This window comes from Labrus mixtus, chromosome 1 (genome assembly GCF_963584025.1).
Source record: "Labrus mixtus chromosome 1, fLabMix1.1, whole genome shotgun sequence".
Taxonomy (NCBI): Eukaryota; Metazoa; Chordata; class Actinopteri; order Labriformes; family Labridae; genus Labrus; species Labrus mixtus.
Window position 1 is genome coordinate 3,352,068 of NC_083612.1, and position 25,989 is coordinate 3,378,056.

General features: G+C 43.0%; 1 protein-coding gene across 1 annotated transcript in view; it reads left to right on the plus strand.

Annotated features, from left to right (window-relative positions):
- Nucleotides 1-25,989, plus strand: part of si:ch211-186j3.6 (neural-cadherin) — a 300,686-nt gene that overhangs the window by 105,178 nt on the left and 169,519 nt on the right. Inside the window, exons 6-7 of the mRNA XM_061044393.1 lie at nt 2,675-2,924; nt 15,467-15,609. Coding sequence (XP_060900376.1) covers nt 2,675-2,924; nt 15,467-15,609 — 393 coding nt within the window. The remainder of the gene's footprint in view (nt 1-2,674; nt 2,925-15,466; nt 15,610-25,989) is intronic.

Here is a 25,989-nt window from a genome sequence, read left to right on the forward strand (position 1 = left end):
CCAACTCTCAAAGCTGACATGAATCTAAATAACAGAAAATTACAGACTCCATATTGAGTAACATAAAATGTGTTGCCAAAAAACAATTCCATTTCCACACCTAATTTGATTCAGCTTTTGTATTTACATTTCTCCCCACTAAAGAGGCAATATGACTGAGTTCATGTTGAGAAGCTATTTCTGCATCTGTAAACAAACACTTAAAGCTGTTTATTGATTAAACATGCATCCCTGTTACTGTGCTTATGGTAGATCACAGCATGCTTTTAGTAAATATCAGATAGAAGCTGAAATACAGCTTTTTAAGAATAAACACAACACATCTCAACATTTTATAACCTCCTTTGATAATTTTCCGTCCATCCATCCATTAGCTATACCTTTTTTCCCGTCATTGGACGAGAGGCGGGGTTACACTCTGGACTGTTCGCCAGCCAATCACAGAGCTGACATATAGAGACAGACAACCAGCCACACTCACATTCACACCTATGGACAATTTAGAGTCATCAGTTAACCTAACGAGCATGTCTTTGGACTGTGGGAGGAAGCCGGAGTACCTGGAGAGAACCCACACATGCACGGGGAGAAGATGCAAACTCCACACAGAGAGGCTCCTGTCAGACAGGGATTCAAACCGGGAACCTCCTCGCTGTGAGGCAACACCAACCGCACCATCGTGCAGCCTCTATTTTTGCACCAGATTTTGGTGAACTTGAACTTGCAGTCAAGGGGTCATGAAATGAATAAACAATAAAAGAAGAATGGCAGAAGAAATCTGGGCAACACTTTAAATTAAGGTCACAATATTCACCTTTAAGTAGCTGCTTATTAGCATGCTAATTAGTAGCGTATGAGCTGCTTATTAGTCATTATTGAGACCTTATTAGCACCGTATTGTACATGACCATAGTCTATATATAATAGGTCATTAATTAAGAGTTCTCCATTAACACCGTCTTAATTACTGCTTATTGATGGTAAATTAGGAAGTTGCTGAACATGAATAATGATCTTAATATGCTTGGCTTAGTTTGGCCCCTTAGAAGCAAAGCATATTAGATCAGATTTACTCTCATCTTTTATACTATACAGTTTTTTTATTGAGGAAAAATCCTGGCGTATTTGCATCTGTGTGTTATTTATTTACATGTATTTATTCATGTGCAATGGCTCTTTGTGAGTGTTTTGTGCGTATGGGAACAAATGCAATGTGAGGTTAAAGAACCCCGAGTTTAACGATGAAATGACTCGTTAGCAGAAAAATATGCTTATTTGAATCCCTGGTGGTCTTTTCAGTTTTAGCAAGGCAATCGATTTCAGGGCGAGCGTGTCCCGGCTGCATGGATTTCCAATGTGTGAATTCAAAACACAAATGTTGCAGAATGAAAATCCTTTCAGAGCATACCGTGCACGGAGCGTTTCCCCCTCTATTGTGTTAACGAATTAGAGGTCCGTGGGAGTATCACTTCCTCTTCAGTCTTCACTTTGGTCTCATAGCGTGAAAAGTGGATAGATTTCCTGAACCCATGTTGAGATCCTGTTTCATTGAGCTGCTTTTTCTCTGTCTCCATGACACAAATCAGATTGATAAAAATGAAACGACAGATTGGAGATGAATAAAGGTGTCAGTAGAACAAAGTGCATCATATCAGGAAAAGTGATAGAACACCCGCTCATATCCATTAACCCCTGGATCTATTGGTGCTATGTAATGTATGCACCTATAGGCCTCACTCTTGTTAATACATGATTCTGAAGTTTGGGTTCATTTGAATTTGAAGCTTTCCTTTAAATGTTTAAGTGAGAACTATGTCGCTGAGATCCACTTAGTTAAAATCATTTAAATGTTTCTGAAGAAACAGGGTAGATGTCTTAAAGGAGATCTATTCTGTTGATCCATATTTAAATACATGCATATAATGGTACGATGTTGGATGTCCATAAAAAAAACTTTGGCAAAGTTTTTTAAACACAAGATACACAGTTGTTGGTGTAATCCCCGGACGTGGTTTCATGCGGCTCTGAACGAGATGTTACGAGAACCTCGTGAGACTTCAGTCAGGATATGCTGATGTATCAGAGCAAAAGCATGGAAAAAAGGTTGTAGGGCACGCCCGCTCCGGCAGCTCTTTTAAAGACACGCTCACCTGGAAGCTCACTCAAATGTCCCTGCAACTGCAAACAGAACTTGCCAATCAGAGGAAAGTGGGCCCCTGGGGAGGCGGGGCTTAAAGAGACAGCAGCTGAAATGAAGCGTTTCAGGCAGAGGCTGAAATTAGGGATTTAACTGACACCAGTATGAGATAAATAAGGAGGGTTTTAAGCTACACATCTCATAACGCTACTCAATATGTGTCCCAGACTGACATAAGTTCTGGTGAAAGTGAGGATAATACATCTCGTAATATAACACTTTGAACTGGATTCTGTACTGAACTGGGAGCCAATGAAGATTTTTTTGAAGTCAATAGTTTTTGTTTCTCGTAGTCCTGACACTTTATTTCAGTTTGGATGAATGGACAGAGTAACAACACACTCCTAAACTGAAGGGCCATTGTGTCAATGAATTGTGTTTGTGGGGGTGTCTGTTTGTGCATTATTAAATCAACTTTGGTAAAAGCCAATGGAAAGGGGAACTGACGGCCTGTTCTGTCTGTGTTTGAATCTTCAGTATCGGCCAGTGACTGCGACTCCGAGGAGAACGCTGAGTTAACCTACTACACCCTGAGTCAAGACTTCACCATTTCTCCTCATGGGACCATTTTCCCCGTGGGGCCTCTGGACTACGAGAGACCGAACCACCTGTACGAGTTTGTGGTGATGGCGGTTGATAAGGGGGAGGTCCCTCGCACCGGCACGACTACAGTACGGATACGCATGGCCAACGTCAACGACGAGGCGCCTGAGTTCTCCCAACACATGTAAGTCATGTTTTTTGGAAAAATAAGTTCTTTGTCTGAAATTGATGCTGTTGTATTTTCTCATTGTTTTACATTGGATGACCACTAAGGGGGCGATTCTGATTTATATATAAAATTCACACAAATATGCTCATACATTTGGATTTACAGATGTTGTCACAAGAAACTCATAGTTTTCACACTTGGAAGGCAAGAAAAGGTTTACTTACTGCTGCAGGCTACGGCACCCTCATGCTAACTGAAAGACAAATGTTGTTGAATGTGACGCACTTACCGACGAAGAGACATGTCCGCGTTGTTGTTCTACAGAATTTAGAAATGAGAAAACCTGGAGAGGAGGAGGTTGTGGGTGAATGCTGTTAGACGCTCCGCTGTCTCTAGTGAGGGGATAAAAAGAACAGCCTTCTCCTCCTCTAGTCATTAAATATTGTTTTAACTTGATTCAAATATTTCTACCTTTAACAAACATTACCGCCCCGAGAACACTGACAGGCAGCTGACAGTGATCCTGATACCATCACTGATGTTAAAGGTCATTTCCTCCAGATCCACTTTTTAAGATTCTGGTGTAAATTGTCTTTAGGTCCTGACAGAAATTAATAACTCATGTTCTCTGAAAAAGAAACAAAGAAAATCCGTCATCTGTATCAGTTGTAAGCCTTTAAAAACTTCAACCAATGTCTGCCACGAGGTACCAATCTGATGAACCAATCAGACGCCTCCCTGTCTCCCTGCTCGCTCTCTACCTCTTGCGTGCTCTAGCTCACACTCAAAGCATGAGCTGAGGTCCACTTCTGGAGCAACGGCGCTTGTGCATGTAAGTGAGGGGGCGTGGCTTTTGAGGAAGCACAGAGGGGAGGGGGTGCAGACGGAGCACTGAGGGAATGCTACTTTCAAAATCATGCTAGTTTTAAAAAATGATCAACCCTCCCTTCAACTAGCTAACGTTAGCGAATTGTCACCCACATGATGATGATGATGTTGAAGATTTTTGCCGTTCTCTTTCCAAATGGCAGCATCGTCGACCCAACAACATCGAGCAGACATAAAGCTGTCAGTTCTTTTGTAGACTTTCATCCAGGCGTCAGTTTAAGGGGAAGAATTTTCCTTTTTGTAAACATCAGCGAGGAGAAGTTCCAGCAAAGACCTTGCTGTTTTTAGCGATTATTGTCTCGGTTACAAGTGCCATATCTCCGTTTTTTTCTGCAGTTGTCAGGTGATGTCAACATGCAATGTTTCAATAAGATGGAAAATTAAGACCGTGCTGCAGCTCCAGAGAGTTCAGTGGTAGCCACGTCTTTCCTAAGCTCTTTCTGCCCTCCAGGCCTCTGTGCCAGTCACAGACTGAAAACTGAATGAATATGGCTCTACATCTTGCAGATCCATACAATTTACAAAATGCAATTTATCTCTCAGTCTAAAAGAAAATGTTGCAATTTGGAGATGCTGTAATTTTCTTTCAGTCCTCGATAAGATTCATTTGATGTATCTCATACTCTGTTATTTTCCGTCGTTAAAGTGCGACGCCACACTCGACAAACTGTTTTCTGGAGAATAGACAAAGATTGATTGAAACCACCTCAGTGTTTGATGAGGGTCTTTAACAACTCGAATGAGGGTGTGAGATATATTGCATTCGGATATCTAAGAGAGGCATTTAACATACAGTTCACCAGAGCTATTTTAGAGAGAGAGCCTGTGTGTGTGTGTGTGTGTGTGTGTGTGTGTGTGTGTGTGTGTGTGTGTGTGTGTGTGTGTGTGTGTGTGTGTGTGTGTGTGTGTGTGTGTGTGTGTGTGTGTGTGTGTGTCCTGCCTTGTCAGGTCAGCTCCTTACAGCTGCTTCCCAATTCAACGTTGCAGCTGCCATTACCCACAATTCCAGTGCTTTTCCCCCCCAGTGCTGCTGTGGTTGCCTGCATCTTTTAATTGGTTGATTTTCTGGCAGAGAGCTGGGCAGATTGGTGAGGCCGGGTCAATCAGCCGTGCCCACCAGCACCCTCAGGAGGCCCTGAGCCCGCACTCGGCGTGTGTTCGTGTGTGTGTGTGTGTGTGTGTGTGTGTGTGTGTGTGCGCTTTCAGTAATTGAGAATGTCCCAGCAAAGTAGGGTGTGTTGGTATGGACGGAGTGATGTAGTTATAGAGTGCATTCATGCATCATGTATCTGATATGCATGTGGTTATGCTGTTTGTAGCAGAAGGGGTTTAGTGTGTGTGTGTGTGTGTGTGTGTGTGTTTGCGTGTGTCTGAATGGTTGTATTGATTTACTGTCAGTGACAGCAGAATAATCAGTCAGTTAGTTTTTCTTCTGTAGCCCTCAATCCTCGACTACAGCTGCCACAAAACTGTACTGGACAATCTATGATGTATGACTCTGAGACACACACACACACACACACACACACACACACACACACACACACACACACACACACACACACACACACACACACACACACACACACACACACACACACACACACACACACTTATTTTTTCTCCGAGAAGAAAGTGATACAGCAGGGACAGTCTGGCAAGATGAATTTAATAAAGATAAAATTCATTACTTTCCCTGTAGACATGCCGTGTTCGCCTGTGTGTGTGTGTGTGTGTGTGTGTTTGTGTGTGTGTGTGTGTTGAGACTGTGCATGTGTGTGTTGTTCCATGTGATGAACGTGAGGAACTGAGAGGGAGAGAGAGGTCATTAAAGATATCATTATCCAGGCGGAAAATCTGACCTATTTGTATCGATTCCTGGACTTGGAAGCATGCATTAATGACCGTGTGTGTGTGTGTGTGTGTGTGTGTGTGTGTGTGTGTGTGTGTGTGTGTGTGTGTGTGTGTGTGTGTGTGTGTGTGTGTGTGTGTGTGTGTGTGTGTGTGTGTGTGTGTGTGTGTGTGTGTGTGTGTGTGTGTGTTTTCCAATTTCAGAACCAAGAATGAAGGCTACAGAGAATTACACAGAGCCTTGTCATTTTGAAGTCAGAGTCATATGATTTTTCTATGCTTGAATTATAAGTGAGAGAAATTCAGGAATAGAAGAAGAAGAAGGAGAAAACAAAAAAGCAGAGGGAGAAGAGAACACATTGTATTTGTTCATCTTTCATGAGTTCTATACCCGTACTCTCAGATCCACCTCTTCACCACACGGCTCTCTCTCCCCGCTGAGTGACAGAATAGTTGCCTTTCATCTATTTCCTGTCACTTTGCCATCAGGACCCTATTACTGTACCTACCATCACCTGCCTGTTGCCAGGGAAACCACCCTGGGAGGCTTCCTGCAGTGATCTTGCTTGAGCGTCTATCCACCTCACACCTTCAGAACACAGTCTTCACCTGCCTCAGGAGATCACACGAGCCTGAAATGAAATGGTCTTTGGTTTGCACTCGAACATTACAAAGAGAAATTTAGACAAAAAATAAAGATAAAACATCAGCATCCTCACTATTTTACATACTAAATAATAAACTTTATTTTCTGCCCCAACAGTGACAGAAGGTCTCCTCTGAATAGGGGTGAGAGGGCTCCTCTGTGATCAGGGTGTAGGGGGTGAGAGGGGTCCTCTGTGATCAGGGTGGAGGGGGTGAGAGGGCTCCTCTGTGATCAGGGTGTAGGGGGTGAGAGGGCTCCTCTGTGATCAGGGTGGAGGGGGTGAGAGGGGTCCTCTGTGATCAGGGTGGAGGGGGTGAGAGGGCTCCTCTGTGATCAGGGTGGAGGGGGTGAGAGGGGTCCTCTGTGATCAGGGTGGAGGGGATGAGAGGGCTCCTCTGTGATCAGGGTGGAGGGGGTGAGAGGGCTCCTCTGTGATCAGGGTGGAGGGGATGAGAGGGCTCCTCTGTGATCAGGGTGGAGGGGGTGAGAGGGCTCCTCTGTGATCAGGGTGGAGGGGGTGAGAGGGCTCCTCTGTGATCAGGGTGTAGGGGGTGAGAGGGGTCCTCTGTGATCAGGGTCGAGATAAGATAAGATAACACTTTATTGTCCGTTTGCACAGAAATCTGTCTTGCATTACAAGCCCAGAGAGCCTCTCATCACAATCAAATCACACTCAAAAAACAGCATAAGCTGCACTCAAAATCACATTTCAGGAGTGACATAAGTACAGAAATAATGTTAGGAGATTGTCCATTAAAAGAAATGTGAGTGTGCTCACAGTCCGTGTGCAGCTCAGGTCAAGTACATTAGTGATTGGGAATGTGTGGGTTGCAGTTTGGCCTGCTGCTCTACTGTTTGTTCAGCAGCGATATGGAGTGTCTGTACTTGTTCATTTTACAGTTTGGCACCCTAAATCGCCTCCCAGAGGGCAGGAGCTGATACTCCTCATGTAGGACATGCAAAGGGTCGGAGGCTATCTTCCAAGCCAGTCCGAGGGTGTGCATAGTGCAGCTCAGAGTGTTCAATACAGTGACCGACCATCTTTGCGGAGAGGCCCAGGAGTCTTAGTATTCTAGACTGTAGCTGGATTGAGAGGCTGCAGAACCAGACTGGGTCTCCGTATTGCAGGACACTCTGGATGGTGGAGCAGTAGTAACCCACCTGTTCCACCTCCTGTCTGTAAGCAGACTCGTCCCCGTCCTGGATGAGACCGATGACGGTGGTGTCGTCTGCAAATTTCAGGAGTTTCACAGAAGTATGTGTAAATGACTTAACTATATAACAAGCTGCTCTCTGCATTAGAGTTGAAAAACCAATGACGGAAAATAAGATAATGAACCATAAACAGCCTGTTCCCTGAATACTATACGCCTTGATTATAATGATATATGTCATTACACAAAGGTGCCTGTTAAATTAAACTGGCTGGTAAAAAAAAAATAAAAAAATGTCAAACCACCAGCCAACGTGGCAGGTAGGCAAAAAAGTTAATTTCCACCGCTGCTATTCTTTCAAATGATGGTGTTTGTGTTGCTTGGTATCAAAAAGGTATTCAAAGGTATCGATGTTGACAACCTTAGTTTTTACCGTGATATACATTTGATGTGTCTGAGCATTGATAGGCCGAGGCTCAGAGCACAAGGACACCACACATATTTAAGTATTAAAACCTGAGCTTTATTTAATGTAAATACCTACAGCTGTCGATGTTGTTGCTTTGCCTCTGGTCACTTCCTGTCAGCACCTGTGTGTCTAAAAGGTCTTAAAGCTGCTCATTTGCACTTCCTGACATTGTCCTAGATCCTTGTTTGTGTTGTTCTTACTCCCTGATGTCCGTCCTTTTGGATTAAAGCGTCTGCTACATGAATTGTAGAATTAATGTTTCCTTGCAAACAAAACGTCTTCATATTATCCTTCAAACGCAAGTCTGCCACAACATTTTCTACTTTTAAATTGACAGTTTTTGAGGTCTGTATTTTCACTATAATAGGCGCTGAATAATAAAAGACCTTAACAGAGGTTTTTGCCCCATAGTGTCGTAAATTATAGCATCTAAAAATACGAAGGGTCAAGTGAGTTAGTCTGGGAAATAATCAGAGTTGTGTTTGTTTTTTGATGGATGTTTTTGTCAAATATGAAATTACTCTGATGGCCAACGACACCAAGACTTTCTCATCTTTAAGTTAAAAGTTTTGCTATGATATATTGATATCTCAGTCTGCTCCCATCTCTTTATAATCCCGGCTCAGGCGTCACCTGTTATTGTTATGGGAGACAGTTTCCTCCAAATCAGATTTTCTTTATTTTTTCATTCCCTGTATTTTGATTCCCTGCAAGTTGATAAGAGCAGTGACGCAGTCTCCACAGACTGACGATAAAAGCCTCATGAAGTCAAACTCAGAAGCACAAGGACACAGTGTGACACAAATAACGAATAACGACAATGTATACCAAGGACTTTTTTCACTGCATCTACTGACCGAGTATGTCTCGTTAATAAACTAAATCCTTCTTTTGGTTACACTTTAAATTAAGGTCACAATATGCAACATGTACTGACATCATCTTCTGTGCTCAGAGTCTAAACGGAATAAATCGATTTCAGATAAAAAGCTCATACCGTGGTCTTTGTCAAGGATGTTGTCGTCATGGAGACAGCGTACAAGTGCTTGATGCAAGCTTTCCTGAGCGCACAGCCCGAGCTTTTCAAGGTGGACACGGGGCCTCAAGAAGAACGCCCTCACTGCAGCAACTTTAAGAATATGTTGTTTTTCTCAGGACTTTCACTTGCAATGCGGATAACTTCTGTGGCGTCTGTTGTCTTAGTCAGTGAACAGATGCAGAGGCTCGTCCCAGCAGAGTAGTTAAGGAAGTTTTAACAACACAACGGCTTCATGTCAGATATTCAAACGTGAAAACATAAAGAGTCAGATTTAAATGGAAAGCATATTCCTACAAGAATGTTCATTTATTTCTTTGGTGCATGTATACAATATTGTACCCAAATATCCAGCCATCTTTACCGCTGTTCCTGTTCAGGGTCGCTGGAGTCGATCCCAGCTGTCATTGGGCAAGAGGCGGGGTTACACCATGGACTGTTCCAGTCAATCACAGAGCTGACATATAGAGACAGACAACCAGCCACACTCACATTCACACCTACGGGCGTCACCAACGAGCATGTCTTTGGACTGTGCCGGAAGCCGGAGTACCCAGGGAGAACCCACACATGCACGAGGAGAACATGCAAACTCCACACAGAGAGACTCCTGTCCGACGGGGATTCGAACCAGGATCAGACATATTCACCTTCACACCAGTGCATATGTTAAAGTACATGTAAAGCCGTATACATTTCAGACATCATGTTTGAAGATGTTTGTTTTCCTCAGATTCATGAGATCAGCCTTTGAAATGTTAACGCCTCTGTCACGGGTGTGGGAAAGAAACAAAGGAGGTGGAACCAATTGCAGATTAAAAGAAAACTATATTCATTAAACAAAAGGCAAACAAAACTCACTAATTCAAAATGTTCAACAACAAACCACCAAGGGTAAAAAAAACACAGAGCAACGAGGAAATAACAAGGAAGACTGACATTCAACACCGACTTACTACCATGATCTGACAACACGAGGGAAGGAACCCAGAGACTAAATAGACACAGGGGTAATCAGACACAGGTGAGACTAATAACACAGGTGAAGACAATGAGGGCGATCAACATGGAGGGAAACGCACAGAGGCAGGGCAAGAAACACTGAGGACAACTATAAAATAAATCAGGAAACACTGCAGACATAGAAAACTCAAGACTGTAACAAAACACACTAGAACATGGAGAGACACGAGGATAAGAAATGACAAAATAAAACAGGAAACACCAACAGGAAACCCATCAACACAAGGGAAACAAGCAACACCAAGAAAAAACCGGAAACTCAAAAATCATGACAGCCTCAGACCTGTTCAAGTAATCTTCATCCTGCTTTTTTACAAAGTAGGAAGGCACATTGAAGCTGTGGGTCTCTCATTTACTTGCAAACGATGCTGCTTCAGTACAAATTGGAGTCACATCTGTTGCAGTTATTACTGGTGCTCACCTCGGGGCTCCACACCACCTGAACCCTGGCGCCTGGCTCTGAGCACGGATTGTTTCTGCCAACTCTTTGCCATTTTAAAAGTTTTCACACTTTCACACTTTTAGAAGACTGTCAGCCTCCTGGTGTGTTTTCTGCTGTAAGTCAGAACGAGCTGATGTGAGAACGCAGCAGGATACAATCAGGAGAATTCACCTCGAGCCAATAGGAGAGGGGGAGTGACATTTTTTTTAAAGAGCACAATCCAGTCGACAGAAGTGACCCAACAGCTACTCAACAAAAAGACCCCCTCACATCCCTCCATGCTGCATCATCGCCGCATCGCGACACACTAAATGAACAATATTCTTTCGATGCAGTGATTCATTTTCACATCTGAAATCAGGCAGCGGATTCAGGGATGCATCTATTTTCTCCCTTGATTAACAGAATGAAAACAAAGTAAAACGGAGAGGTAAAAAAGTAATCAGTGCGTGGAGGCGTTGTCGTGTGCCTCACAATCGATTCCCGTATTGATCTGGCCAAATTGGAGTCGTGGTGAAGCCCAGATGTGATTGCAAAAGGCATTTAGAAGTTGCTTGACTTTTGGGGATTCTTCCTCCCTCAGTCCTGATCCCTCTCTATCGTACCTCTATCTCTACAGACGCTCACATAGCCGGTCACTCACACAGCAGATCCCTACTGTCGTCCTCTTGAGAAGCATTGCAGAGAGGTATTTGATTTAATAAGGTTCAATTAAGGGTCAAGAAGGATTAACCCTATAAAATGACTTGTTGCCATGGCAGTGGCCCCATTATCTTCTAATCCATAGAGGAGCACCGATTGACCGGCTGCAGTTTGTTTGGCCCTGATCGTTGACTGACCGGCCCTCTCAGATATGTCAGACTCTGAGCTGCTCTCAGATTAACACCTGAGCTGCCTTTTCATGCCATGCGCACAAAGACACACGCTTAAACTGTGTGACTTTATTTTTTGAGGTTTTTGTGCCTTTAAAGGCTTTATTTGTGATTTTTCACACTTAAATATAATATAAATCAAGTATCTCCTCTGAAAATAACTCTGTGAGTCATGACTGTCTACAATGGGTGTAACACCCGAGTCCCACTGTCTGTGATGTTTTCAGAGTTTTCAGAGTCCTATCTTCACTTTGTTTACATCGCCCGGACGGCCGGCTGACTCCTCCCCTCGTGTATAAAAGTTGTTTAATTGAGGGACTAGAGAAAAGAAGAATAACATACTGTACTCACTGCTTAACTGTGTTTCTAGATCACACTCATTTCAGGTAAATTTACATGCAGTGTGAAGATACGAGCATCATAAAGATCGCTAGCATTAGCATGCTAACACAACAATGCAGCGCGAGTTGTTTTGGTTTCATGCTGGTGCTCAAGGGCGACATCTGCTGGATCAAAAAGAAATGGAGAGATAGGACAGTGGATAGAGTCGGAAATCAGGGAGAGAGAGAGAGAGTGGGGAATGACATGTGGGAAAGAAGCCACAGGTGGGATTCGATCCTGGGCCGCCCGGTTGGAGGACTATAGCCTCCAGACATGGCGCGCGCACTAAACACTGCACCACCAGCGCCTCAACTCTTGAATTTTCCTCTTGAAAGTTTTCCACATATCACAAAGGTCATTTCCCCTGCAGACAATACAGTCCAACATCAGCTGTGCCATGTCAGGCTGCTTATAATCGTAAGCTTAATCGTTAGCCAACTTCATTTGAAACTATGATTACTCAGTCTGCATCTGCAAGGCATAAGAGGAGGTAAATTGGGGATTGAGGACAAAGGAGGCTTAGTCGCCCGTGTGGAAGAACCGTGCATACATTTAGCATGCACAGACAGCATCTGCAATTTTACCATCAGGACTTCTTCCTGGCTTTCAGGTGAGATAAACACGAGCAATTATCTAATGATCTTTCAAATAGCTTCCCTTAGACCACAAGTAGAAGCCGTTTGATCAATGTGCCCTGTGTACTCCTGGAGAAAACTACATAATAAAGAAACACAGCACAGCTTCTCCTCTCGTCTGACTCGTGTATTGATCTGCAGGAGGGAGTGTGTGCGGCTCGCAGACTGTGAGCTGAAATTACTAAACAGCCTGCAAACGGAGCAAACGAGTGGCTCATCACTGATCTTCCCAGGCTGAGCTACTGCAGCGCTCGTCGACGCAGAGAGACAGCGGTGACAAAACATGATCACAGTGTTCTGCACGTAATGAGAGTGCCTTGTTTTCAGTGAGAAACAAATAGCTCTTCGCTGGAATGATATTTATGTCAGGCTGTCAGAGATGCTAGACCTGTGTTTGGAACGGGAGTCACATGTGAGTTGTTGATAAACGACTGCAGGAGGAGTTCATCTTCAGGTCTATGCTAAAAGGTTCAGACTCGATCAAAGACTGGTTTAGGTCTGTTTGTGAGACTGTCAGACTCAAACGCGAGAGTCAATCTGTGAAGTATTGTTTGTCTTTTCCCACTGTCGTTATTACAAGCTTTACCAGCAAAGATGACGTCCCAATGACACCTGATGTTATCTTGAGGTTACCACTCAGGGAAAAGAAACCTCTCTCTGCAGCAAACGCAACAGTTCCACTTGCTCTCAGATTAGATCCCGAATTAGACCATAAATCGTTTTATGATTTTGGAGATCAGACTTTTTTGTACAGTGTGTGCAGATAAAAATTTGAGCTATTCAGACCAAAAACAATTTTAGAACCAGGCTGCAACAGGATTTATTTTTTTTCTCAGCTGGTTTAAACGTTAACATGTGACTTCAGGGGCTTTTGCAGCCTGCCTCCAGTGGACACAGGTGGAACTGCAGATTTTGGGAGTTCCGCTGGTTTCATTTATTTTGGACTTTTTGTGCCTTTATTGTAAAGATAGGACAGATAGATAGAGTCAGAAATCAGGGAGATATCCTGACAATATATCCAACACATCCAACATCCAACATCCTGACAATATATGTATGTATTTAAATATGGATAAATCTTGATTTAGAACAAATGGCCAGGCAGGTTTGTATGTTACATTTTGTGATGATTCCCGATGTTCCTGTAAGAGTAGCTGAAATGTTGTCTGAAGAATGTGCTGTGATCTCAAGTCAACGAGGAAGAAAGGCTGGCCTTTTCAAGAAAAGTTTGACTTCCAAGCACACCAGTGGTTTGGAGTTTTTGTAAGGCCAAAGGAGAGTTCAAAGCTGAAGTTCAAAGAGCAAATCGAAGACACAAAGGGAGAGAGCCGAGGAGTTCGTGGAGTTTCACAGGAGACTGAGATCCGATTTGAATGTGTGGGCTGATAAGAAATGTTAGCTGGAAATGACTTGTGTTTGAAAAAGATGAAAATACACACTTGCTTTATTTACCCATTTGAATAGATGTACTATACTTTGACAGACCCATATGTATATCATCATAAGAAAGCATAGAAAAATATAAATACAGGACATCAACAAAGGGATAAAATCACTGCAGTTGCCAATTTGTTAGTTATTAAAATGCAATGAGGAATTTGCACCATTGTTTCCAGAAACGGGTAGGGATGGGTACCGAAATCACTATGGTACCAGTACCAACACGTCCAGTATCTACCGGTTAGCTTAGATTGTAGCTGCCATCCAAAACATGGCTTGCTCTGACTACAGATTTTTTTTTAAATGATGTCTCTCTTGTTCTAAGTCCAAGAAGATTAAAATAAGTGTGCTGTGGCGTATGCTCCAATCAAAACTGAAGCTTCTCATGGCTTCATTTTAATAAAGTTAATGTACAGCTGCTTGCTGCTGATTCTGTACTGAACTCCTATAAATAACAGAATATATATATATATATATATATATATCGAGTGGAACTTTTCAAAACACGAGGCAAGCTCCTGGTGTTTGTGCCTGTGTGCGTGTGCCTGGATAAGATGAGCAGATTAAAGATGTTTGTTGCAAATACTAAATTAATTTAAAGGTAAAAACCTAATATTAAGTTATACCCTGAGATAAGAGTAAAAAATAAAGCCCCTGCAGCACTGAACGCTGCACATCATCATCATCCCTCAAATCATTCCTGAGCATTATAGACTATTTATGAAATGAGCACCACTTCATCACCACTGATCAAATGCATTCATACGTAAATCTCTGACCTTCTTGTGAGATGCTTTTGTTTGTGTGAAGATTAGGTTATGATATTTCCTGCTTCTATTGCTCTTTTGCTCAGGAGCATCACTTAAGGCTAAAAGCTTTAAACAGAGGAGTGAAAGCATCGCTGTCGAGGATGCTGATGTCGAGGTTGCGCTCTTTTCCTGCACACTTGATCTTTATCAAATGATTTAGGAGGCAGCAATTGACATATTTACACCTACAATTAGATCATCTGGCTCGGCTGTTTTCATGCAGAACAGGCGCCAAAACAACGAGGGCCGAGCGCTGTGTTGAGAACGTCTCCTGCTTTCTGTGTGTGTCTGGTTTGACTCCTGGATTATCACATGGGAGTGAAGGTGATAACGGGTATATGCATGACCTTATGTTTAGGTGTGGTTTTGTTTCATCTTGAGGTGTTTCGGGTTGTGTCTGACTCTGCTGCTCTGTATGCTGCTCCTCACCACTCTGCTGGTTTGTATTCTTGTAAATGTTCAGGGACAGATTAACACCCGGGGCTCATGGTGAAAGCAATTAACAAGCCGATGTTGGGACACAGGCGATGCTGTGTTTGGTGGAGATACTCCTCACTGCAATCACATGATGTTTAACAATGACTGGACAGGTGCTACATGTGCTTTGGTCTTTATGTTGAAACCTATTTGTGTCGTCATTGTGCTGAAAATGAGTCTCAGTCTCTTGTGTCAACAGCTCTCAGTCACTAAGGAAATTCATTTGAGTTCAGACTGAAGAAACGCTACGAAAATCTCAAACTAACTTTGCTGAAACTTTGATTTTTCACCGCTGTTTGATTTAGCCAGAAGGTCTTTCTTCTTGCTTGTTTCCATATCTCCATCTTCAGACACATTGAACTTAACCGGTCGAACTTGTGTGTGTGTGGTGGAATCGAGGTTTGATGATGTTGTGTCTGTTTGTGTCTGATCAGATATCGGACGTTTGTCTCGGAGGACGCGGGACCGAACACTCTCGTTGCCACGGTGCTGGCGAAGGATCCTGACGGGGACGGGATCACATACAAGATCACGACTGGAAATGAAGAGGGAAACTTTGTCATCGACAGCCAGAAAGGTAAGATTCACTTTAGTTATTGTCTTTATGAGAGAGAGAGAGAGAGAGAGAGAGAGAGAGAGAGAGAGAGAGAGAGAGAGAGAGAGAGAGAGAGACTACATGTGGGAAAGAAGCCACAGGTCAGATTCAGACCTTGGCTAACCATTTAGAGGACTGTAGCCTTTGAACACGGGGCTCGTGGAGTAACCACAAGGCCACCAGTGCCTGTAAGATTTGTTTGTATTTTGTTCCTCCTTGAGGGGATCTGATTACCGATTACAATCTTGCAAGGAGGAGAAAGCAATGAAGAACAACAAAGAAAAAATAGTTCCACTCAGAGCACCATTCAGAGCTGTTCTCCTCCCTAACACAACCTTTTTGAATATTAGCTGAACCATAATTCAGTCTGACTCATCGTGAAGTTTACAATCATGGCTGCATGTGTAAAAGCAGAACTCCATTCTGACAAACATTTTGATATACCACTGCTTTGTAAACTCTTTTTTTTACCTCGCTCTTCAAAATGTTTGGAGCGATGTGTCTGAACTTTAGGCAGCTCTGAGGTCTATGTGCTACTCATATAGATTCTGCACAAAACCCTGAAATATCCACAAAGATTGTTTTTTTTCTCATCCCATTATTTGTGTCTGCCCTCCCTGCTATATTTACGTACGCTGTAGAAATGCAAAAGCGCTGCAGTTTGTCAAGTGTGCCCCAGAGGGTCTTGAAAATATGCTTCACACAGTGCATGCAGTATACTTTTTATGTCCTTCACCGGATCCCACCATTCTGTGTGTGAGGACGCCTCGTCCTTTTTTTAACTGCGAGGAGCTTTGTCAAGGATATTTAAGTCCTGACAGGTGATGTCATGGAGCCGCTGAGATAATCAGTGAGTGTGAGGAGCAACTCCGCCGCGTCTTTGTAACCAAATATCAAGTGGAGTTTATAGTCGCACGTCTCAACTCCTCCTCTGAGGCAGGAGCAGCGATGCCAGAAGCGATGTGAAATAGGAAACTGCGTTAATGATGCGCAGTGTGCGTGTGTGTGTGTGTGTGTGTGTGTGTGTGTGTGTGTGTGTGTGTGTGTGTGGTAAGTCGGTGTGTGTTGGGGGTGTTTTCAGAACGACCCTTGTGAAACTCCCCTCTGAATCTACATATGGTATCATGGGGTAATATGATGACTTTCACAAATTCAATTACTCAAAACTTGAAGGCCGACTTTCCTCCGTTCACAAGCGACGGCGTTCACTGTCAGCTGATAGTGGCGGTCACTTTATCGAGCAGGGAGAAGATTTGTAGCTTGAGTAGTTCAGGCCTGTATTTTGCATTTTATATGATTTGTTCCTCATTAGTATTTCCTAATAGAGACTACATTTCTGCTCAGTGTTTATATTTTCAGTTTGATTTGTAAGGTCAGCTAGATTTATATGTTGAATTGTCCGTCATCTGGACGGTGGATATCTTTAATTTGACAACTATATGTTTAAACATGATGATGAACAATCTGGACATCATTTTTTTTTTTTTTTTACTTGATCTGTCAAATTTTGACCTGCCGTTATTAGCTTGAGCATGAAAGATATTGTATTCTTCTTCAGTTGGAAATTAACTCACGTTCAAAGCCACATTAATTTCCTCTCCAACATCAAGACTTCTTTTTTTTTGGGGGGGGGGATCATTTCCATTTGAATGTTCTGGCTTTGATTGGGCGTTAGTTTGAGTAATACATGTAGATCACTTCATTCAATAGGAGAGGCATTCATTGTCTTGTTCAAGGTCAACTGTCTCAAAAAGAAGCTGAGGGTCAAAGTTTAGTTAGTGGAGAACCCAGTCTGCCCACTGAGCTAACACCAGTGAATGAAGTAGTGCCATCTCCATCTCCAGTGTCCCGTTTGTTCAGAATTGTAATAATTGTCTTTTTGAGAAAACCATACTTACATCATTATGTCTTCAGAATTAAACACACAGTGTGTATATTCCTCCACCAGGGGGCTCTAGACCAAAACAACAGCAAAAGATGACATTGAGGCTGGCGGGGAATCATGGGAGTGATTCTCTCTGCTACTCCCCCCACCCTCAATGAAAAACAAACTCCGCTTTGACGTAGTAAAGTCGACCGGGTGAAACCGACCTGAGGAAGAGAATATGTTTACAGACGAGCTAACGTATCCGAGTATAATATACATGACGTTTTTATCACAGCAGCTCATACAGCACCAGGACGGCAGCTTTCAGTAGCAGCTCACGCTTCCTCATGCAGCGTAGCAGAGAGAACTCCCATGATTCCCCGCTAAGCCTCGACGTCATCTTTTGTTATTGTATTATTGATTGCCCCTGGTGGCAAAATGTACATGTGGTATCTTTGAGTAACACCAAACTTATCCTTAATAATAAACCCATCTTCCCTGTTTTTGAAAAATCTTAATAATGAGCATCTTTCAGTTCTTCAATAATGTAGTATACTATAAAACATGCTGTAACATGAAGCAGAGATGAGGTAGATAACCAACATGGCCGTGAAGTGAAGCACTCTTTATAACTCAGAAATGAACAAATAAACAGAAAAGACATTAAAAAGTTTGATGTTGTGTCTGTGCAACGCAGCGCCGTGCTGCTTTTTTCTCCCTCTTGTGTTACCTTCAAAGCACCTGTCTTCATTAAACACCTTCAGTAGTGATAGATGTAAAGAAACAACACAGGCGAGTCTTTTTTAAAACACACACACGCCTACAGAAGAGAGACTAATGCAGACGCTCACATAAAGCACAAGACAATTTGTCTGCGGCAGAGAGTGTGTGTGTGTGCCAACGTGTAACACACCATAATGCTTGTAATATGATCCAATATCTTGTTTCAAAGAGGCCAATATTTGGTCATTAAAACTGTTTTATGATTCTTATAATGGAGGGCGAACACATTGGATTCCTCCCTCCCTCTCCAACCCATCTCATTCTCTCTCGGCTGTTGATGAAAATCGTTTATTGCCTCCTCTCCTTCCCTCTTGGAGCCTGTCCCCCCCCCCCCCCCTCCCCCTCCCCCGCCCTCGCCCCAACTCATCCTAAATGTCTGACAATCATTCGAGCGATTGTTTTCCTCCCTTCTGGCAGGAGCCTCCCCCCCCCCCCCTCCCTCTCCATGTTAATTTGCCTGTAACTCACCCCAGAATACAGTGTGTTCCACGGAGATTTAAGGTGTCCATTAGGATCCGAGCAGGGCCGGTCAATATGATGATCACGCTCTTCCTATTAAAACCCATAAATACAGAAACAGTCGCTCCGTTGGAGGAGGGAAGCATTTACTGACAGCTGAGGGGGAAATGCTGGCGCCGATAAATAGGCTTCGATCAACTACTTTATTTCTCAGCTAAGTTTTATTGCATTTCAGAAAAGAGTATTTCCTGCAGAGAGGGGAGAGAGAGAGAGGCGGCGGTGGGCGAGTTTGTTGTTTTCACTTAAGGCTGCGAGATAAGCGTGATAGGGAGGCATTCGTCGCCCCGTTGTCTTGTTTTATTTCTGTTATTCGGGCCTCTCTGCTGAACTGCTCACCTCCATATATTGTGTTCGGCCTGATGTGCTGACCTGTGTCTCATCCACGCTTTATGCAACAACACAACATTGTTTTGCTCTCCTTCTTCTCCGTGCTCCCCTCAGGAGGATATATTGTTATTTCCTCTTTCTCTCTAGTCTCCCTCTTCCCCCTGCTGCCTTATTCATCACTCCTTCTCTCCCATTCCCTTTCTTCACTTCTCCTTTTTTTTTGCTCCTCCAACTGCATTTGCAATTTTTCTGGCATGAGTCTGAGTTGAGGAAGCACTCCTTCCTCGACTCTCCTCACTCACACACACAACCCCCCCTCCCCCCCCCCGCTCTGTCCTCCGTCCTCTTTGTCGTCTCTCACCCGTCCCTTTGCTTCGTCCTTCTACTCCCCCCCCCCCCTCCTGGCTGCTCTTCATGTGAAGTGACAGCTGCTCGCTGACCCCCGAGGAAACATCTTCTCCATCTCAGATCAGCGATGATATGAGCTGGCCCTGTTAGCAGCCACACAACACACACACACACACACACACACACACACACACACACACACACACACACACACACACAACACACCAACACAAACACACACACAAACTAACTCACAAATCCAAATTGACTGTAGTTATTTTATACAACAAACACAAAAAGATAAACAAAGCATCTACATATGAAAATGATCAGAAACCTGAGGGGATGCTGTTTCTAGATTAGACCCAACCTGGTGGTCTTGGCCCACTCAAAGGGGGCGCTTAAAAATTCAGAGGGGGGCGCAAGGCTTGGTCCGTTCAGAGAGTTTTCAAAATGAGATTTATACACATTAACTTAAATCATGATAACACACCGACTGGATAGTTTAGAAGTGGGTCTTCATGTAGGCTGATTGTTCATGTGGGTCCTGGTGGGGGGGGGGGGTCTGCTTTTCTTAGAGACAAGTAGGGGGGGCTCCATGAAAAAAGGTTGGGAACCCCTGCTATATATACATATAAAGGCCCTGATACACCTTCGCCCTAGTTTTTGCGGCGTGTATCTCCACCCACGGACTCCATCCCCTATCCTAGAGCAAAACTTTTGTTGCAGGTCGGCTTTTCTTATTCTCACTGGAGAAAAGAGCCATAGGCTAAATTCATTTAAACACATATAGGCCAGTGCGACCCCCACACGCCCTCCAGGACACACATATAGAGACGTCATACATACATGCAGGACTACGAGCCACACTGCAGGGACACATATCTCTGAGATTAAAACAGACGCTTCCTGTGTTCTCTGTTCTTTGAATGTCCTGAAACCTTTTCCATGTCTCATTTTCGACCACTTACCCAGCATGTGTTGCGCTCATCTCAGGCTTTTAGGCCCTATTAGATGTTTATGCTAACCAGAGGGAGAGTGAGGACGGGATAGGACTACAGGGCGCCTCCGGTGCGAGCAGGCCGCAGCCTCTCTCTCTCTCTGTGTGTGTCTGCCTGCTGCCTTTACTGAACTGGTCACATTTATCTGGCCTTCTGTCTCAATTCATTAAGCAAGAGTGCACTTTCCTGCACTGTCGGAGCAGCGTGGGTGGAGAGAGGGAGACAAGTGGACTAGGCGCTTACACACTTAATGCATCTTTGCGATGGATATACATGGTTTTTCAATTCTAATTCATGGTTCTTGAGGCCAAGAGTGCAGCTTTCTGTTATTCGAAATGTGATCTGCTGCTAGTGTTTCTCTCCACCATCTCCTCTGGACCCATTTAATCCTGCTGCAGCTGCTACCATCACTACTGCAGAGTAGTGGTCCGAGATCTTTGACATATACCACATATTTCTTAACCAGACGACATGTTCTGTATATCACCGATAGGGCTTTCTTACTTGCAGAAATCTCCTTAAAAAACTGAAGATATTTCCAGGTGGCGCTGTATGTGTGAACACAGACAGATGAATTTTTCGCTCAGACTTCACCCAGAGTTTCTCCTGACAGACCCCTAGAATTTTTTCTGCAGCAAGTCTGAGTGAGCTGATGTGAGAACGCAGCAGCATATTCTCTGGAGAGTTCACCTCCAGCCAATAGGAGGGGGAGTGATGCTTCTATACTGTGTCTGCTGCACGCGACCACTACGATCTCCGTGCATGTAATTAACCTGCTGCATGTTTTCTGTTCTTCAGTATGTTGTTCTCCGCTCTGTTGTTTATGTTTTCATTCCATTAGACTACACATGGCATTGATATTAAGGCAAATATTGTCATTGGACCGTCATGTAGCGGACTCTGTTGCTTCGTCGACTACTTCCATGTTGGTTTATTTTACATCACGTATTACCTCAGGAGACCCCCCACCCCCGCCCCCCCTCCTGTCTGACAGTGATAGTCTCCCACTGTGAGGAGCATGTGTAAACAGCCAGGTCAGGAGAATCTCCAGAGCAGTCCTCTACAATTCTACAATTCTACAATTCACTTAGCAGACTCTTTTATCCAAAGTGACGTACATCAGAGAGTAAGAACAACACAAGCAAGGATCTAGAAAAAAGGGAACAATGTCAGTAAGAGCAAACGATCAGCTTTGAGTCTGATTGGACACACAGGTGCTGACAGGAAGTGACCAGAGGCAAAGCACAACATTGAGAGCAGTTCTTGAGAGCTCTAATCAGTATAGAAACCATCTTATAAGTCGTCGTTATCAACCAAAAACCATCGTCATTACCATCATCATCATCAATAATATGGAGACCATCATCATTAAGTTAGTAGGTATTCATGAAAGAGCTGGGTCTTTAGCTTTTTCTTAAAGGTGCAGAGGGACTCTGTAGATTGAATGGAGTTTAGAAGTTCATTCCACCACTGGGGGGCGACAGAGGAGAGAGTCTAGTCAGCGTCTTAGGACCCTGTTGTGAAGGTTGGATCAGACGCCTTTCATTGGCAGAGCGTAGTGGGCGGGGGGGAGTGTAGACCTGGATGAGAGAGTTAAAGTAAGGAGGAGACGTTTTTGTCGCTGTTTTGTCAGCGAGCAGCAGAGTTTTAAATTTGATGCGAGCAGTAACTGTGAGCCAGTGGAGGGAGATGAACAGCGGAGTGACATGTCCTCCTGAAATGATCTAGATATTTTCAGGAGTGCAGATGTGAAAACGTCTCTATTGTTCTGCTTGCTCTTTATAATATAAGCTCCTGAAAATGGTGTCAATTGTAGAGTTGAAATCTTCAGCCTTTTATATAGGTGGTTGAATGTATTATTGCATTGTGTGCTGTTTTATTGGCCCTATTTAGAGGCTCCTTCTGCAGCGAACAATCGTTCTAATTTTAGTCTCATTGTATCGCTATATTTTTTCTATGATGATCTCTTGTAAGCCTATTCTACCACACAACCCCTATCAACCCCCAGCCACACATGGTACAATAGCCTATTTGGGTTTGGATAATGAGAAATTGGGAGCGAACCATCCAGACGGTCATTTTTGGAGTGGAGGGCAAATTGCTTTTTTTTTTTTTTTTTTTTTTTTTTAATCGTAAAAAATAACGGTGTCCAGGTGGCCGGGATTGGCCTGAATATATTCAGCTGCTGAAATTGAACTGAACTGAAAGTAAGCAACACTAACATTGAATAAATGTTCACGACTGAGCGCCTGGTCGACATGAAAGGAGCAGATTGAAGAGCCGACGCAGCGTTTGTACTCTGTGCCGTGTAAAGGACGAGGAGAGTAAGGTTTGAAATAAGAAGGTGTAGTGAGGCGGCGTCGAGTGCACAGAGCGATCAGTGGGTGGGTGGGTTGAGTCTCGTACAATAACTTTACTCCACAGACCTTTAGTTAAACATTGAAATAACTCTGGACACCATTTTATAACAAATCCCAACTTCTGCTAGCTCCTATTTGACCCACAAGTATGCAGCTGGTACCCTTCTTTATATCCATACAGTCTGACACTTTAATATAGGATATAGAAGTGATGCTCAATGTGAGTAAAGGGATCATACCGGTCATGGATAATTCACTTAAACACAATCACAGGGGTCATTTTTTGAAGATTGCTGCGATTATAAGACTCTCAGTTCAATTAGAGAGCCTGCTCGTTTTAGACACTGCTGCTCAGAGTGTTATTGTGAGAGCGGCGCGGGCATTAGGCTAATATATGGGTACAAATAAGAAGTGGTTAGAAAGGCTCGGCCTGAATGCTCCGTCATACACATCGACTACAATTACAAGCCCATGAATACGCTCGTACCCACTTAACATCAAGGGCAAGGCTGAGACTGGTATTCAATAACAAGTCGTTAAAGTTTTATTGAATCCTGTTTTTATTGAATAATGTCCTGTTTTAAAAGACCCCTTAAAGCTCTTTGAATCTCCAGGGAGAGTCAAGGTATTTATATTTGAGTCCCATTTTTAGTCTTACTAAGTTTCTTTTACGAGCTCACCTCTTCAATGATGGTTTTTTTAATGTTTTTTCTTCAAATTCACAAAAATTTGGTCGAATGAGCTCAGGGTGTCTCTAACATCATACTCATCTAAGTTTGGTGTATCCAACACACAACATGCCTCCTCAATGCTGATTATTGGACAACTTAGTCTGCTCCTCTTGGGGCGTTGATAGACTGGCGGTGATGTTGCACGCCACACGTGAAGAAGAAATAGTCCTGATCACAGCGGCCGTGGGTTTCGGTCCTTTGCTGCATGTAATCCACCAACTTTCTGCTCCCAACATTTCCTGTCTTCTCTCAAGCTGACACATCTACTGAAGGCCAAAATGCCCCAATTTTTCTTTTTTTTTAAAGCGTTATGCCTCAGGAGCAAAGAGAAAAACATTCTTGTGTGATACAGTATTTCTTGCGAGTATGCAAATATGATGAAACTTTCATTCTGGAGAATCTATCGATGGATGTAAGCAGAGGAATACAACAATGAGACGCTGAATTTAGTCTTTACTGAGAGTTTCCACCAGTTCCATGTGCGTAGCCTTCTGTCAGCGTAACGCACTCCAGAGCTCATCACGCCCTCTCTTGTCTATGCTCGTGTTTCCACTGCACGCGCCGCCGTCCGAGTCTGAGTCTATTTTGGGCTCACTGCTAGAACAGAGTAGATCGGCCCGGACAGGACTTCAAAGAAAGGAGAATTTCAAAGTAAAACACAAAATACAGACTCCTGATCAGCCCATCACTTTATTTGTTTTTTTATTCGGAAATTTGATTTCATTCAAACAAACAATAAAGTTAAGAAAAACAAACATAAAATCTCATATTTTGAATGAAAAGGAGCAGAAAGAAGATTAATCTTATTATATCTTCCCCTCTTTCACAAAGCATTAATTAAAGCAAAACAAAACACTGAATTCAAAAACAATAAAAATAAAAATAAATTGGCTGCAGGCGAACTCAGCCACTGGCAGCCCCATCGTAGATCCTCCATAACAATTCATTTTAAGCCGTACAAAACATCACAATACATTTTTGTCACAGCATCATGAAACAGAGCAATACATCTCATTTCCACATATTTATTCAACAAACTGGCTTTCATTTTTCTTTTAAATATCATGTTTGATTCTTTAGTTTCTCTGTTGAGATTGTTCCATAAACCGATTCCTTTTACAATAAAACAACGTTCCCTCAATTTGGTTCTGAATCTCGGTTTATGAAAGATCTCTGTTCCTTTTAAATTATAACGGCTTTCCCTTTTTTCAAATCTGTCTTGGATGTTTTTTGGCAATGTTTTCTGATTAGCTTTAAACATCATTTGCAGAACACTGAAATCAACGAATGCATGACATTTCAACAACTTTAACTGAATGAATAGCGGGTTTGATGGATCTCTACTGATGATTGTTATGGCTCTTTTTTGCAAAACGTCACGTCAAAACAGACAGAAAATGAACCATAAATCAACCTCAGAAAGACAAAAGAATATGTTGTTTGCACGTTGTTTCCTTTATTGTAGAGTGATCTTTTATTTTTTTCAGTGATATTGTGAATCTGCGAGTACAGCTGCTCATGCCACTTCCAAAACGGACTCATTGGGGAAAGGGAGAGCGCCGTCCGACAGAACATAACCACACAGATCCCATGGAAACCGTCAGTTAGTCTATCTTTTATTGTAGTTTTGGTTTAGATAAACACACATTTGATTTGAACGTTAAGATCCTTCAGGTCGGTGGCTCGGTCCAGTCCACAGCAGAACAGACTCTGTGTCAGTTTGGAGCATATACACGTTCATGTTTTTTGGGAGATTTCAATGCCTCTTGTGTTAGTTTTTATTTACATGTCCTCTCACTGTTCCTCCGCTACAAAAACAATACAGTGAAGAACGCTGCAGGAGCCTCATTTGTCGACAGAGCTGTCAATCATGCTGTGACATTTACTTTTTTGCATCAACTAACTGATCATGTTACAGTTCTGGTTTTCAGGGAGTTCAGTTTGTGGTTAGCCTGATCAGCACATACATTAAAAATGGTTGTGGTCCCGGCTTTGGTTTGCTTATTCTTATCTGTATTCACATGTTCAGGAGAACTGGTGGTTCCTCTAATGGACCATTAGGGAGTCGATTATGTGTTTAACACAGCAGTTAAAATCAAACAGTACTGGTCTGCACACTGCAGCTTGGTGGAGAGAAAAATGAACAGTAAATAAGCTGCTTGTTTTATGAAGACTTTAAAACCTTCATTGAGCCGTCACATTACACGGGGGAATACCAGTCCATGGTCCACTGACACCCCCACCTCAGATGTGAGAAACACTAACTTCCTGTGAGCTTGAAAGTGAACCAGCTGGGAATAACAAACACACAGAAGCAAGGCACTGTGATACTGTGTGTTTAATAATGTAGGACTTACTGAGAGCGCACATAATTTATTCATGAACCAGGATTTTCCATAAAAAATGTTTTTTAAAAATGTATAGAC